The sequence below is a fragment of the Cydia strobilella genome, chromosome Z (genome assembly GCF_947568885.1).
Source record: "Cydia strobilella chromosome Z, ilCydStro3.1, whole genome shotgun sequence".
Lineage (NCBI taxonomy): Eukaryota > Metazoa > Arthropoda > Insecta > Lepidoptera > Tortricidae > Cydia > Cydia strobilella.
In genome coordinates this window covers 18,662,592-18,679,604 of record NC_086068.1, presented here as the reverse complement: position 1 = coordinate 18,679,604, position 17,013 = coordinate 18,662,592, and the positions used below count along the sequence as shown (strand labels likewise).

At 39.8% G+C, this 17,013-nt stretch overlaps 2 protein-coding genes across 3 annotated transcripts in view; one reads left to right on the top strand and one right to left on the bottom strand.

The window, feature by feature from the left end:
• The window catches only part of LOC134754389 (uncharacterized), a 53,811-nt gene that overhangs the window by 28,360 nt on the left and 8,438 nt on the right, over positions 1-17,013 (bottom strand). The window lies entirely within an intron of this gene.
• On the top strand, positions 1,871-15,403 carry LOC134754450 (uncharacterized). Of its 2 annotated transcripts, none has more exons than XM_063690781.1 (3): positions 1,871-2,036; positions 11,508-11,648; positions 15,056-15,403. In XM_063690781.1, the coding sequence occupies exons 1-3, from the start codon at positions 1,900-1,902 to the stop codon at positions 15,180-15,182; spliced, it is 405 nt and encodes a 134-aa protein (XP_063546851.1). In that variant the 5' UTR covers positions 1,871-1,899; the 3' UTR covers positions 15,183-15,403. The 2 variants fall into 2 exon arrangements, with proteins under 2 accessions (XP_063546851.1, XP_063546852.1); XM_063690782.1 differs by having other exon boundaries at positions 15,071-15,383.

The following is a 17,013-nucleotide window of genomic DNA, read 5'->3' as shown; positions in this document are numbered from 1 at the left end:
CCTTTTAATTAAATACCTTTCTACGAAGTTTTAAGTACCTAGCTTAAAATAAAATTGGGACCCCTACAAATTTTCTACCCCTTTTTAACCACTTTACGGGATGAATTTTTAAAAACGCTGAAATACTTTTCTTGTATTCTAATAATATGCCTTTATACAAAGATACAAGTCCCGCACCCAAAGAAAGGTTTGATCTCCATACAAACTTTCAGCCCCCTTTTTTATCACCTTGGGGGATGAATTTTCAAAAACGCTATAATCAGTTTCCTACTCTTTTTTTATTATATTATTAGAAACTTCGTAAAAAGGTATATCATATACCTTTTTACGAAGTTTCTAATTCCTAGCTTAAAATAAAATTTGAACCCTATACAAACTTTCATCCCCTTTTTAACCACTTTAGGGGATGAATTTTTAAACACGCTGAAATCACTTTTCTTGTATTCTAATAACATGCCTTTATGCAAAGATTCAAGTCGCGCACTTAAAAAAATGTTTGACCTCCATACATACTTTCTACCCCTTTTTCACCACCTTAAGGGATGAATTTTCAAAAACGCTGAAATTACTTTTCTAGTATTTTAATAATATGCCTTTATACAAAGTTTCAAGTCCCGCACTCAAAAAAAATTATGATCTCCATACAAACTTTCAACCCCTTTTTCACCACCTTAGGGGATGAATTTTGAGAAACCCCTTCTTAGTGGATACTAACGTCATAAAAGCTATCTATTGTGAAAAATTCAGCTCTCTAGGTCCAACGGTTTGGGCTGGGCGTTGATTTAAGTGAGTCAGTCAGTTAGTCAGGACTTTTACGTTTATATATATAGATTTCATGCACGTTTCACATAAAAAATTGGAACGCGAGTCCGACTCACACTTGGCCGGTTTTTTTTGTACAGAGACTGACTGAAATATCATAACACGTTCGTGCGTTTCTGTCATAATATCTACGATGGTAAAGAAACATGTCGCCAAAAGCGGCTAAAAATAATAGTGAGTAAAAACCGTACCTACTGATAAATATTTTGAAATATGTCTCACGATAGTTTAAGTGCGACGATGGTAAAGCTTTATGCACTACATTTAGTACATTATTACCTAGTACTATTAATTTTGTACGTGCGTCTTGATTTTGACCGTGAGAGACAGACAATGTGCTGTGGTGAACCTTTCTAACAAAAGCGTGTGGAGTAAGTGGCTTCTTCTGCGCAAGCAACTTGGAAATAAGCCAGATGATTCACTAGGAAGAAACAATTATAGAAATTTATTTAGGAATATAAGATTTTTTACAAGGTTTTTCCATATAAGGTACCTTTCAACAAACGGTACTTCAATGAAGAGAGTAGGCATATTTTTCTCACGGGAATTCAATGACGTTATGCGTTATGTTTATATGCAGGTAGGTAGGTATTTATAGTTTCGGCCTTAGGGACATTACGCTCATTGATAATCAGAGCAATGTGCAGTCGGTAATTGAGCGTTTACTATATTTTTTGCACATTACCTTTTAATTTGAGAAATTACCTTTTAATTTTTTTTTTCATATAAGAAATGTCAATGTTTTTTTATTGCGTAGCATTAAAAAAACCGGACAAGTGCGAGTTGAACTCACCCACCGAGGGTTCCTCACTTTTTAGTATTTGTTGTTATAGCGGCAACAGAAATACATCATCTGTAAAAATTCCAACTGTCTAGCTATCACGGTTCATGAGATACAGCCTGGTGACAGACAGACGGACAGCGGAGTCTTAATGATAGGGTTCCGTTTTTGGGTACGTAACCCTATAAAAGAAATATCTAATTATGCCATAGAAAAAAAGCAAAAGTATTGGAAATATTAATGACTTATTAATTATTATTTTCAGTATATTTGTTTGATTTATAAGAAGCATCAAAATGGCGAAAGAAGGCTCCCGCTCTTTGAAGTTCGACCCCAACACGGAGGCGTTCCAGATGCGGGCGCAGTGGAAGAAGCAGGACATGTGCCGCAAGCAGTGGTTCCAGCGCTGGGCTTGGCTGCTCGACGAAAGGATGTAAGCACGACCGTATACACGGTGGCTAAAAAATAAGTGTATTCCCGTTGCCAGGGAGGTTTTGGGATTATACTGATCAACTTTTACTATGGGACCAACCACGAAATCGCGAAAATAAATTTGGCTGTTGCATACATTTTGGCTGGTCCATTTTCTATGGAAGGGTGATTTTTTTTGGGATTTCGTGGTTGGTCCCATAGTAAAAGTTGCTCAATACAATCCTAGAAACGGGAATGAATGCACTTACTTATTTTTTAGTACGTAGTATAATAGTTATGATATTAGGTATGCCAGCAATTCACTGCGTCACTTGATGATGATGATGATGATGATGCGTGCCTGTTATCCCTCATTAGGGACAATTCTCTATTTGTCGCGATCTTGAACAGCTACTTCCAGTTCTTTCCAGCCGAGACAAGTTGCGTCACTTACGATTCTATATAATATATTATTAAAGAAAGAGATACAACTGATATTATATGTAAAATGTATAGGTACGTGAAATAATTCTGATACGATAAGATAAAAAACCGATCAAGTACGTGTAAGTAAAGGCTATGCATAATGGAGGGTTCCGTATCCCCATAAGATAAGAAAAAGCCAAGCAAAGCTTACCTTCGCGTCACTTACGTACTTTCGGTACTTTTAATAAAAAGATTTTTTTTACAAAAACTAATCGATGTTCTAAACAAAGTAACGGCCTCGGCAGAGACACTGCTGAAGACCCCTCAATGCGGACCAGTGGGATCTGGCCTCCCTTCCCATTCGATCGGGTGGGCTAGGTGTAAGGCGCGCAAGGGACGTGAGCTTGCCGGCCTTTCTGGCGTCGGCGGCGGGGGTCGTGGACCTTGTCACTCAAATTTTATCTCCATATGGTGACAGGGTATCCATACCTTTCGCTGCAGAAGCTACGGAGGCTTGGCTGGCTCTCAACCTGGAGGCAGCGGCGCCGGAGAGACCGGATCGTCAGCGTCAGGGGGTTAAGCGGTTGCTGGGGGGCTTGGTGGAGAGTGCGGTAGGTGTGGACAGGGCGAGGGTAATCGCAGTGTCTAAGCCGAAATCTGGAGCGTGGCTTCACGCGCTTCTTGGGTACACTGCTTGACAACGACTCGACGCGGATTGCAGTTGCTCTTCGCCTGGGCTGTGCGGTGTGTGAACCCCACGTTTGCATCTGCGGTACTGGAGAGCAACGGTCATCACGCGTTGAGTTATGGTCGGTGTGCGGGGAGGTTCCCACGGCACCACGCGCTTAATGATATCGTGCGAAGGGCGCTGGTTTCTGCAAACGTCCCGTGCGTCCTGGAACCTCCGGGTCTCAGTCGCTCTGACGGGAAGAGACCGGATGGGTTGACTTTGGTTTCCTGGGAGAGAGGGAAATGTTTAGTGTGGAACGCAACGTGCGTCCGCACTTTCGCGGCGTCGCATATTGGCCGTACTGTGAGAACGGCAGAGGCAGCAGCCGAGTTAGCTGCAGTTCGCAAGCGGGAGAAATATGAGGTCCTGGCGAACTATTTATTTGTCCCTCTTGCAGTGGAAATTACGGGGTGCTGGTGTACGGAGGCCAAGGCCTTTTTCGGGGAAGTGGGAAGACGCATGCGGGAGAGAGGTTTGGATCCTCGCTCTGGGTCCTTCCTGATGCAAAGATTGTCCATCGCGGTTCAACGTGGCAACGCGGCGAGCGTGATGGGCACCTTTGCATCGGGGGGTCGCGGGACGATTTACGGGACGGCTGAAATGTGACTTATTATTATTAGTGATAGTTTCTAGGATAGTATAGTTCAGAGTAAGAGTAATTTGTTATTGTGATGTATAATTGTATATTTGATTTAATTTAATGTAATTTAGTATAATTTATTAAATAAAAAAAAAAACAAAGTAAACAATCTTATTTAACTAACCAACCTTAATAAGGTTGTTTTTAAAGACCTATCAAATGTTGTGCCTCACGTTGATTTTTACAAAAAAATAATACCTGTAGTTTATGTATGGAGTGCCCCATAAAACTACATTTAATTTAATTTTATCTTTTAAACTAAGTAGCGGTTCTCAAATCGCAAAACACCTATATTCCTAATTTTATTAAAATATAGTTTATAGTTTTCGAGTAAAATGGCTGTGACATACGGACGGACAGACGGACATGAGAAAAGTATAAAGGTTCAGTTTTTGCCATTTTGGCTACAGAACCGTAAAAATATAGAAGTGGAATCAACTCTTCAAATGATGGTTTGGTAGGTAGGTACTTATCTTATTTATTTTTGCGGGTTGAATAGTTAAAACTTCTATGTGTATAATATAGTGTAATTACTAATTAATCTTCTAATTGCACACTTTTCTTCAAGCAGCTGTTCAATTCTGAAATTAAACTATTCATAGGTCATTAAATTTATATTTTACTACAAAACACAGTTTTTATGAACTCCCCCCCACCGCAATCACCACCATTTTTATAAATATGAAAGCAGGTACTTATGTTAGTTTTTTGTTGCTCAGAAAAAAAAGATAAATTCATTAAAATTCAGATTCAGTTGATTATGTATTTCTATTTTTTTAACTCTTAATAGTAGAGTAAAGAAGAGAGATGTTACTTGCCTATTTAAAAATGAACCTAAATAAATGAACGGTAAGTAACCTAAGTCAATTCTGTAGCAAATGCTGCTTGCCAAAGAATTGCTAATATTGTTAGGCATCACATTAAGGGCCCCTCACAATGCACAACGCAGTGTACATTACATTATCATCGGCACATCTACTATACTATAGGTACTATACCGACGAGTAAAGTGGGGCAGAGAGCCCTTATTAGCGTGGGGCGAGACATTTGGGGCGCGCCGAATCGACAGAACCAAGCCGCGGGTTCCAATCTAAATGTGGTTTACAAACTTACTGTAGGTATAAGTTTGTTAAAGAAAAACTTGCCCGTCAAGAATTATTTTTTCATAATTTCAATAAACCATTGTTAGATGATTTTTTTTGCCACACGTAACTATTTGATGTAAATTGACAATAATAATATAGGTACTTGCCAAAAAATATTAATTTGGTAAGGTCAATATGGGTAAGTGTGACATACTTTTGTAAAAGTTTACTTTGAACACATAAATCAATATCATAAAGTTGGATTTCGAACTGTGCCCTAAGGTACAATATGGCATGGTTCAACTTTAGCTAAAATCAATGTGTTTTATGTTCGTTTGATGATTTAAGCTCTTTAATGAAAGTAGAGTCAGGGTCACACTTCCCCAGCAAAATGAGGTAAGTGTGACTACTGTAACTACTTTGTTAGTGCACGCTAGACAACAATTTTAGGGTTCCGTAGCTAAATAGCAAAAAACGGAACCCTTATAGATTCGTCATGTCTGTCTGTCTGTCTGCAGTCTGTCCGTCCGTCCGTATGTCACAGCCACTTTTCTCTAAAACTATAAGAACTATACTGTTGAAACTTGGTAAGTAGATGTATTCTGTGAACCGCATTAAGATTTTCATACAAAAATAGAAGAAAAAAACAATACATTTTGGGGGTTCCCCATACTTGGAACTGAAACTCAAAAAATTTTTTTTCATCAAACCCATACGTGTGGGGTATCTATGGATAGGTCTTCAAAAATGATATAACTGAATAGTTTGCGCGAGAGACACTTCCAAAGTGGTAAAATGTGTGTGTCCCCCCCCCCCCTGTAACTTCTAAAATAAGAGAATGATAAAACTGAAAAAAATATATGATGTACATTACCATGCAAACTTCCACCGAAAATTGGTTTGAACGGGATCTAGTAAGTAGTTTTTTTTAATACGTCATAAATCGTAAACCGCAATTTACCTTTCACTCACGTTTCACATAAAAATACTTTGTTAAAATTATGTTATGTACGAAACGCTTTTTTAATATTAAACCGCAGTAACCATGATACTAAACGATGATAATTTATAAATTTTGATCTATACTATTTATTTAGATAGTTATCATCATTTATGATTATTAAAATTTATATTTTATTTTATCATTTAATTTGAAAATGATAAAATATAATACGGGGTAACTGTGACATATATGTTCCAACCTGGGGTGAAAAACCTTTTTTAATGAAAAATGCACTTTTAAGAAAAAAATATTTACGACTGGAAAAAATATGTAAACGAAACAAAAATGACCTTCTATTTATAGGAATAAACACACTTCATAACGCTGTGGCGCTTGTTGTCCCAGCCGGCGAATTACCGGTGAGATAAAAAATAAGGTAGGTACGAAATAAAACTATGAAAACGGATTATATCGCGTATATTGAATTTATAATACATCCCGACGTTTCGAACCCTTTACAGCGTTCGTGGTCAACGGGTGACTGAGGAAAAATTACAAAGTGCAAAAATACCCACATAATAAAAATAATGAACAATCATAGACTATAAACTTTAAGGCTGGTTGTACAATTATTTTCAAGTAAAGATATCTATATATACGCGATAAAAACTACGCCGGCTCCAACCCTACACCACGGACCCGAGAAGATTTAATTCCCTCCTAAATTGTAGGAGGGTATCCCAATATGGGACCGGCAACAAACTCGGCGGGACACATCTTTTTTCAAAACATATTATACTCAGAATGTCCAACATCATCCAACACTAAGGTCTCACAGTCTATGTCTCACTTGTCACGTCTCGTCAAGTCGTCAGTCACTGTCTCATTCTGTCGAGTGTAGTGGAGTGGCTCCCCCCCCCGCCCTTTTAGGGTTTGAATTTTTATAGCCTTATAACCTGGCCGGGGATTTTCACAACAGATTAATAAAGTTTGCATCAAAATCCGTTCAGCCGTTTTCACGTGATGCGCGGTCAAATAACCAGGCAAACAGATAAACAGACTAAAAATTCTAAAAACTGTTGGAACGTGTTCTGTTATCGATTCTAAGTATTCCCAGCCAATTTTTTTTTGTGTATCTTCCACGTACAGACTTTCCACCCTCTTCAGCTTTATTATATGTATAGATAGAAGATGGTTAATGGCAATGTCTAACGTTAGATCATTCTACTGGCCATATTCCAACTAGATGTCAAGCCATGTACGCTTCGTCAACTCTCGATGCACACATAGCTGCAGTCATAGCACACAGTCCACTTATGAGGCGAACTGACCAGTTGAACTGGCGACATGATCGGCGACTTAACCCTATTACCATGTGCATAAGTCTTCTTCGCTTGTATTAGCAGGAATAAGATTAGCTATGTAGCTGTTCATTTAAGTAGACATAGTTGTCTAGGTGCATCTATTTATCCGCCTACGCTGCGCCGCGAGGGGGGCGACATCTAAGTGGGAGTGTTCAGTACGGAAATTAAATTGACTATCATAAACATACCTAGGTAGTAGGTAGGTAGCTGACAATGTTATTGGAGATTCAATGTCAATGGCAAATCGCTATGGCGTGTAAAACGATGTGTGAATGAGGTAGGATCTCGTGAATTATGATCATGAGATTTTAACGTCTAATTAGATATACCAATGCACCCAGAAAACCAAGGCCACGGATCAAAAACCGGCCAAGTGCGAGTCGGACTCGCGCACCGAGGGTTCCGTACATTACATAATTTTAACAATGTATTTTTTATGTGAAACGTGAGTGAAATGTAAATTGCGGTTTACGATTTATGACGTATTAAAAAAAACTACTTACTAGATCTCGTTTAAACCAATTTTCGGTGGAAGTTTGCATGGTAATGTACATCATATATTTTTTTCAGTTTTATCATTCTCCTATTTTAGAAGTTACAGGGGGGGGAACATTTTCATCATCATCATCATCATCATGTCAGCCGATAGACGTCCACTGCTGGACATAGGCCTCCCCCAAGGCTCGCCACTCCGACCGATCCTGTGCCGCTCGCAACCACCGAATTCCCGCGACCTTCACCAGGTCGTCGCTCCATTTCGTTGGAGGCCTACCGGCAGTTCGTCTTCCGGTACGCGGACGCCACTCCAGAACCTTCCGGCCCCACCGGCCATCAGTTCTGCGAGCAATGTGCCCCGCCCACTGCCACTTAAGGTTTGCAATTCTGCGAGCTATGTCGGTGACCCTAGTTCTACTGCGGATATCATCATTTCTGACTATCACGCAGAGAAACCCCGAGCATAGCTCTCTCCATTGCCCTTTGCGTGACCTTGAGCCTTCTTATGAGGCCCATTGTTAGCGCCCACGTCTCAGATCCGTATGTCATCACTGGCAACACACACTGGTCAAAGACTTTTGACTTAAGACACTGCGGCAATTTGGACGAAAAGATACTGTGGAGCTTCCCGAACGCTGCCCAACCGAGTCGGATTCGACGAGTGACCTCTTTCTCGAAGTTGGACCTACCTAACTGGACTGTTTGTCCTAGGTATACATAATCGTCAACAACTTCGAGCGCAGAGTCTCCGATTAATACGGGAGTTGGCACAACATGGACGTTAGACATGATCTTCGTCTTGTCCATGTTCATTTTCAGACCAACTCGTTCAGATACTCTGCTGAGATCAGCGAGCAACGCACTGAGGTCCTCCATGGTCTCAGCCATGACTACGATATCATCGGCAAACCGAAGGTGAGTGATGTACTCGCCATTTACATTGATGCCTCGTCCTTTCCAGTCCAGAACCTTGAAGGCATCCTCCAATGCAGCGGTGAACAGCTTTGGGGAGATTACATCTCCTTGTCTGACTCCCCGCTGCAATGACTGCAATGGCTTCGAGCTCTGGCCCTGTAGTCGGACGGACATGGTGGCGTTTTCATACAAACACTTCAGCACTTCGATATACCGGTAGTCAATTTGGCACCTTTAGAGAGACTGCAGCACAGCCCAAGTCTCGATCGAATCGGAGACTTTCTCGTAGTCCACAAATGCAAGGCAAAGGGGGAGGTTATACTCCTCAGTCTTCTGTATAACCTGCCGCAACGCATGTATGTGGTCTACGGTACTATAGCCTTTACGGAAACCTGCTTGTTCGGGAGGCTGGAAGTCGTCAAACCTGCGTGCGAGACGGTTCGTGATGACTCTCGAAAACAGCTTGTAAACATGGCTCAGAAGTGAGATGGGTCTATAATTCTTCAGCAAGGTGTTATCACCTTTTTTTGAAGAAGAGCACCACCACACTTCTGTTCCACGCTTGCGGCGTTTTTCCTTCGCGCATGACGGAACTAAACAGCGTCTGAAGGGCCTTAAGGACTGGTTTACCACCCGCCTTCAGGAGTTCGGCCGTAATTCCGTCATCACCTGGGGCTTTGCCATTCTTAAGCTGTTTGAGAGCCATACTAATCTCGTACAGGCTGACGTCCGGGATATCTTCGGTATAGTGTCGAGTTAGTCTAGCTCTAGGGTCTCTAGCTAGATCCATGACGGGTGCTCGGGTTGTTGTGTATAACTGTCCATAGAACTTCTCGACTTCTCCCAAGAGCTCAGGTTTGGATGAGACGATCCTGCCGTCGTCGGTCTTCAGTTTTGTCAGTTGGCTTTGGCCAATAGACAGATCTCTGGCAAACACCTTCGAGCCTCTGTTGCGCTTGATAGCTTCTTCAATACTGTTAGTATTGAATCGGCGTATATCTCGCTTCAGAGACTTCGAGATCTGTCTGTTGAGCTGCCTATAACGACAAACGTCATCTAACGACTGCAGAATCATCTCACCTCACCTCCATGAGCTTGAGAGTGGAGTTCGAGAGTTTCTTGGTTCTTGTACGACGAGTCTTGAAGAACTTGGACCCGACCGTATGAACAGCTTCCACAAACCCGTCGTTGTAATCGTCCAGGTCGCTAGCTAGGCAGTCGAACCGGTTTTGAAGTTCGAGCTGAAAGCTCTCGGGGTTTTGGAGCTGGGCCGGTGCCGGGCGGAGCGTAGACTTTATCAGTCGAGATCTCTCAAGCCTAAATTGGATATTCAGTGTGCCTCTTACCATACGGTGATCGCTCCCGGTTTTGACCGAATTGATCACAGAAACATCACTGAATATTTGCTTCTTCGTCGACATGATAAAGTCGATCTCATTCCTTGTTGCACCGTCAGGGCTCACCCAGGTCCACTTCCTGTGCTCACGTTTCCTGAAGAAGGAGTTCATCATATAGTCCTTCCTTCTCCATGAAACCAGCCAGTAGGTGGCCCCGGTGATTCCTACGCCCCACTTCAAATTGCCCCACTCTCAGCTCTTCACCGTCTCCTTTGCCCAGCTTAGCGTTGAAGTCCCCCATAACAACTGTGAAGTGAGTTTTGGAGCTATGCATGGCTCTGGAGATATCCTCATACATAGCCTCCACCTCATCGTCGGAGTGTGTCGAGGTCGGTGCGTAGACCTGTATGACCTTCAACGAATAACGTTGGGTCATTCTGAGTACAAGGCACGCTACCCTGTCCGACACACTCTCGATCTTCAGCACGTTGTTTACGAGGGACTTGTGGACGATAAACCCGACACCTCCCTGGGACCGTTGTTCGCCCTCCCGGAAATAGAGCAAGTTGCCGGAATTCAGAGTTATCATGTCCTCCCCCTCTCTACGGACTTCCGATAACCCTATGATTCCCCAACGTAACCTGCTTAATTCTTCCTCCAGTTCTAATAACTTTTCGTCGGTCCGCAGCGTACGGCAGTTGTATGTTGCCAGGGCCAAGGGTCGTCGGTTATGGTAGCCGGGCCTCTGCCGGTGATTCACTGTAGCACTCCCTGCCCCGCCATTACCCTGGCCGCTACCGGAGCCAGGAATAGCGGGGCTGCCGGGGACTAGGGGTCTGGGTTTTATTGTGTCTACATTTTTTTTGTTTTTATCCCTTGGGCCCCCCCAAGGGCCTCGCCACGCTTGGCAGGCGGGTTGGCGACCGCAGTTTGATAGAGGTAGTTCTCGGAGGACGCTGCTGCCCACGGAAAGAGAGGGGGGGTGGTGCTATTCTTACCCGGCACCACACGGGCAACATTTTACCACTTTGGAAGTGTCTCTCGCGCAAACTATTCAGTTTAGAAAAAACACGTAAGTAGTTTCTTACTAAATTGGTTCCCCGCGATACAAGCATTGCCTAGTGCAGAGACCCCTGGTATGTCTGTAACCTTTAGCTGAAATAAATGATCTTTATTCTTATTCTATCACAGCTATCACTCAACAGCAAAAAGAAATACATAGTAAATAGTTGGATTAAGTAACACCTGTTTTTAGGTGTGGGTAAAAATAAGAAATTATTTGCTCCACAATCAAAACGCCTCATTACGAGTCGTCTGGAAAGCCAGACATTTGTTAGTATTTTCTCTGTAAAGGTACCTACTTCTAATATAGATTTGCTAAATGTTCTGAGAAAATGTAGGTACCTGCCTTTTATGTAAAAACCTCCTTTTTTAAAATTTAAATTTACGATTACACAGATTGATTCACAAGAGCTGACATAATGGAACTTGGTAAATTTATATTAATCTGTTTTTGTAAAACAATGTGTACCTAACTGCAGCTTCTGTCAAACTGTAGCCAAGCCCAGGCAGAAGCGGAGATCGCTAAAAAGGAAGTAGAGGCCGCCCTGCCCCACGTCGCGTCGAAAGAAGAAACGATCAAGACCCTGAAACCAGTGCCAGTCACTTCCACAGGCACCATCGGCTGGCTCGCGTCCAAGTTCGTCATTATCATTTATTTACTCAGTTTTGATATTATTTAATGAGTTATCCATTCGCAATAGGTACTTTAATGCATTAACATATCAAACAAAGTAGCTCAGTTTTGAAGAGCTCGCAAAATTTAAACTGAATTCAGTTTTGCAGTGCCAACGAGGTTTTTAATCGATGTCTGTCAAAGTAAGGCACGCTTTCAAGTTTCACATAAAAGCGTCCTTTTAAAAAACATCTCGCCCGGCATCACGACACGACACGAATGTGTACTTACCCTATCCAAGCCTCTACTTTACGGAGAGGACATTTTGCATCGAGGCTAAGATTAGATGCGAAATGAGTTCCGTGTGCCAACGTTAAATAGACGGAGCTGAAATTCTATTCCTTGTGAAGACTGCAGTGTTTTAAAAACCCTCATTTTGTCTCATTCAGTTTTTATTTGAAAAATGCATAGTTCTAATCGTTTTTAGTAGCTCATAAGAACTCCGGCTTGCCAAAACTTTCTATAGTTGGTCAAACCAAATTGTCAGTAAATAAGAATAAAAAACTATACCTACTCATCTTGTCTTTTGGGTGCTAGTACTAGTGTAAGACAAATATATTATGATTGTCTCTGTCTATGTCTGAAATGAGACAGTTCTTTGACAAACGATAGTTTTTAGGGTTCCGTACCCAAAGGGTAAAAACGGGACCCTATTACTAAGACTCCGCTGTCCGTCTGTCCGTCCGTCTGTCCGTCTGTCCGTCTGTCCGTCTGTCTGTCTGTCACCAGGATGTATCTCATGAACCGTGGTAGCTAGACAGTTGAAATTTTCACAGATGATGTATTTCTGTTACCGCTATAACAACAAATACTAAAAACATAATAATATAAATATTTAAATGGGGCTCCCATACAACAAACGTGATTTTTTTGCTGTTTTTTTCCGTAATGATACGAAACCCTTCGTGCGCGAGTCCGACTCGCACTTGGCCGGTTTTTGTATCATCAGATGTTAAAGTTGACCCGGTATAGATATTACAAAACAGTTGTCACTTAAGGGGCTCACTTACTATCAGTCCGCCGGACGATACCGGCCTGTCAGTTTTTGACAGTTCCGAACAACTGACAGGCCGATATCGTCCGGCGGACTGATAGTTTACGTATATCCGGATGCCCGAAATATTTTAATCGGATTAAAAAGTAAAATTAGTATTTAAAACATACACCCGGGTCGATTTTAAAACGTGACAACCCTAGAGCCGAAAAGTCCGGCTTAATTTAAAATACTTATTACTTCTGGATTCCAGGGAATTAAATCGTGATATTAATTCTGTAAATAAAGACATGTTTAATAAATCCTTTTGTATTGGAATCGCGAAAATAATATATTTTACTAATACGGCGGAATTACGGAGTAAAAAAAAGATCATGAAAAGCAATACACCTAAACTGTTCACGGTCTAGTAACGAAAGTTTACAATGTCATTTACAATACTTGTGTATTAAATAAAATAAAATAGGCCGCTTTTTTTATGACAATTAATTATTTTTCAATTTTCTTCAACTATAACAACTTTCAACTTTGACATCTGATAATATAAAAAAACCGGCCAAGTGCGAGTCGGACTCGCGTTCTAAGGGTTCCGTACATTACACAATTTAAACAATGTATTTTTTATGTGAAACGTGAGTGAAATGTCTTTAAAAAACCAGTAGGGGTCGGATCAAAAACTAAGTAATTAAGTCCGACTCACGCTTGACTGCACATTTCTAATAGGTTTCCTGTAATCTATAGGTTAATATCTATTTTGTGTATTTTTTTCAATATTTTAGACCCAGTAGTTTCGGAGATAAAGGGGGGGAATGGTCATTTTTTGCCTATTTTCTTGAATAATCTCTAAATTGCTTTTCCTAAAATTATAAAAAAATATATATTTGAGATTTAAACAATGAGCTCTTTTATTTGATATGTAACACGATGTGGCCCCCATGTTAAAACTCATTTGTTTACGTTACATGTCCGTCTTTGGGTCACAAACTTACATATGTATACTAAATTTCAACTTAATTGGTCCAGTAGTTTCGGAGAAAATAGGCTGTGACAGACGGACAGACAGACGCACGAGTGATCCTATAGGGGTTCCGTTATTTCCTTTTGAGGTACGGAACCCTAAAAACTAGAAAATTTTGGCAAGCCGGAGTTCTTGTGAGCTACTTAAAACGATTAAAACTAGGTAGGTATGTATTTTTGAAATAAAAACTAAATGAGACAAAATGAGGGTTTTTAACACACTGTGGACATAGAAAAAAGAAACAAATACCTACTTACAGCTATTTGAGATGGCTAAAAATAATTGGGTGTTATTTAATGGATCTGCAAAATATTCCTATTTTGATGAACAAAAATATATAGTTGGTCAGCCAAAATGTGTATTTGATCAGCAACTTAAGGTTAGCAAGTATTGTGCTACTAATGATGAAATTGATAATTCAATGAATACCTATATTAGGTAATCTGTATTTTTTGACATTTAGATTTTTATTCTAGAAAGTTTCTAGACTAGTATTTTTATACAATTTTGGTGTTTGACGATCCTTTTGTGAATTCTTATTATTAAGTGACATATCTATAATAATTCAATGTTTTTAAGAATAATAAAAACTGCATCAATAAATTGTTCTGATATTTAGATTAAGGTAATATTTAAAACTTGACAATTTAAAAGTGCTTGTTGCTAGGCCTATTTGAATAAAGATTATATTGACTTTGACTTTGACTTTGACTGATTTCAAAATCAGTTCTAACCTAACCTAACCCACTTTTCTAGTAGCACTTGGTTTCTGTAAAGGTCGCAGTTCTAACCTAACCTAACCTACTTTTCTAGTAGCAGTTTGTTTCTGTGAATGTTGCAGTTCTAACCTAACAACCCACTTTTCTAGTAGCAGTTGTTTTCTGTGAAGGTCGCAGTTCTAACCTAACATAACACACTTTTCTAGTAGCTAATATCTTCCATTTTACACCTATAATACTCTCAAAGTACCACCAAAACGGATAAATATCACCAACAAATACGTTAGAACACCGCAATGTGACTGCTAATAATCACGGGTCAAATCCGGCCTTCACCACTGGAGGGCTTCGTCACTTTTTCTTTAATATATGACATCTATTACAGTTTTCATTATCCACTAGTTAGAAATTTCCAACCTAGTGATTTAGACGAACGTGTTCTTAATTGTGATGTTGTTGTAACAAATGCTAGTTAGTCAGCCCTTATTACTTTTATTCAATCTCTTAGATTCTCTAAGTAATACCATGATAACTGTGATAAGGTCGAGACGATATATGTAGGTGTATGTATAAGTACACCTACCCACAAGTACGTTACATCACTAGTAGTAGAGATGACGTAATAAGTGTAATAACGCAGATTGATATATTTCAGGCCCGACTGTCAGTTAGAAATTTACACTTCGTGGCTCTCGAAACCTCCTCTAAGACTTCCTGATGCCTGGGAAGATAAAAACTACATTGGACCGAAAATCGCTAAACATTAATACGAGTGTAGCTTGACACTCAGTCTCTACGTACTTTTCTACCTCGGTAATGCTTTCATTTATTTATATACTGACTTAAATATTGGTCAATACAACAGCTGTGGCTATAAAGAAAACTTTCGTTTAATTGATTGATCCACTTTACAGCTGACTCGTTGCTTTAGCTTTAGCTCTATCTTTCATCCAATTTAGCCGCACAGCGATTGCCTGACCGATAACATCGTTTTATTTCTTCTACGAGTAGGTAGGTAGCTTACCTACGTATGTACCAATACCTACTCTTATTTCAAGACGGATCGATTTCACTGAGTGTTATAACAAGTCATCACAACTATCAGAAGTTTTCAAACATTTTGATTGATTTTTACGCACCTACCTATATATATATATATATAGTTGGTCAAACAAAATTGTCAGTAAATAAAAACAAAAAAAAAACTATACTCATCCTTTTCTTGGTGCTAGTACTAGTGTAAGACAAATATAGTATGATTCTCTCTGTCTATGTTTGAAATGAGACAGTCCTTTGACAAAACTATAAATAAATAAATATTTGGGGACAACCTTACACAGATCGACATTGCCCCAAACTAAGCAAATAAAATCTTGTACATACTATGGGTACTAGGCGACGATATACAATTACATACGTAGATATGTAGATAAATACATACTTATATACTTACATAGAAAACACCCATGACTACTCAGGAACAAATAATCTGTGTTTGTCACACAAATAAGTGCCCTTACCGGGATTCGAATCCGGATCATCGGCTTCATAGGCAGGGTCACTACCTCACTACGCACTAGGCCAGACCGGTCGTCGATATACAGTCCTACTTACTTACTTATTTTTAGATGAAATTTTTAATAATAATTTAAGTATATTACCAAAAACTACTACAGCAGATTTACCGTTAATAGTACATTGTGCAACCAGGGGGGTAAGCGAGGTTTTGTAAACGAGGTCTATAATTAAAGACTGGAGTTTACAATATTCTTACTCCCGGAGTTACAAACGTTTTTCATCACACTTGCGAAGAAAAACCTAAATTTTAAACGAAATAATTACTAAATACGGTGAGCTTTTGGACCGCCATAATTGTTGTCATTTCTTGACAGGTTAGGCACCGAAGGCATAGACCTTCGGCATTCAGCCACGATTGAAAATTGTGTAAAAATATTGTAATCGGGTATTAAATTAATCAAATAAATATTTTTAAACAAGCAAAAACATTAAATTATAAACGTCAGTATTTTATTTTAAAAGTAAAACTCCCTTATACCTTGACTAAGTATTTTACTTACAAATTAAGTACAACCTACTGTCCGCGCGCCAATTCCGTGCATTCGGAGGTCGAGGAAGTGGGAGGGTGTGCGCCGCGCCCGTACGTCGCATCACACCCCGAACTCGCCCGGAACCAGTGTTAGCATTAACAACGATAACAATGCAAGTTTATCGAGTCTTGTCGATTCATTATTTTAGTGTAAATTTGCTTGTAGCTTCAATGCTACAATAGACCAAATCTAGATTGTACCTACTCTTAATTTCAATTAAATTGTATAGTTTACTGTTTGTTACGCACCATCTGCACGTTTGTTACTGCAATGTGTGTTGTTTGTTTTTAAGTTATTTTTAATATGTAGGTATTCTAGTTTTAATGTATTTGTCTACAGGGCAATGATTGCCTGACAATAAATATATTTCAATTATTTTCATTTCATTATACAAATTATATAGAATTTAGTAAAAAGTGTATTTATTCTTGTTTTATCAAAAACAATACTAAGTAGTTAATCATTATTTACACAATTATGTACCTAGTTA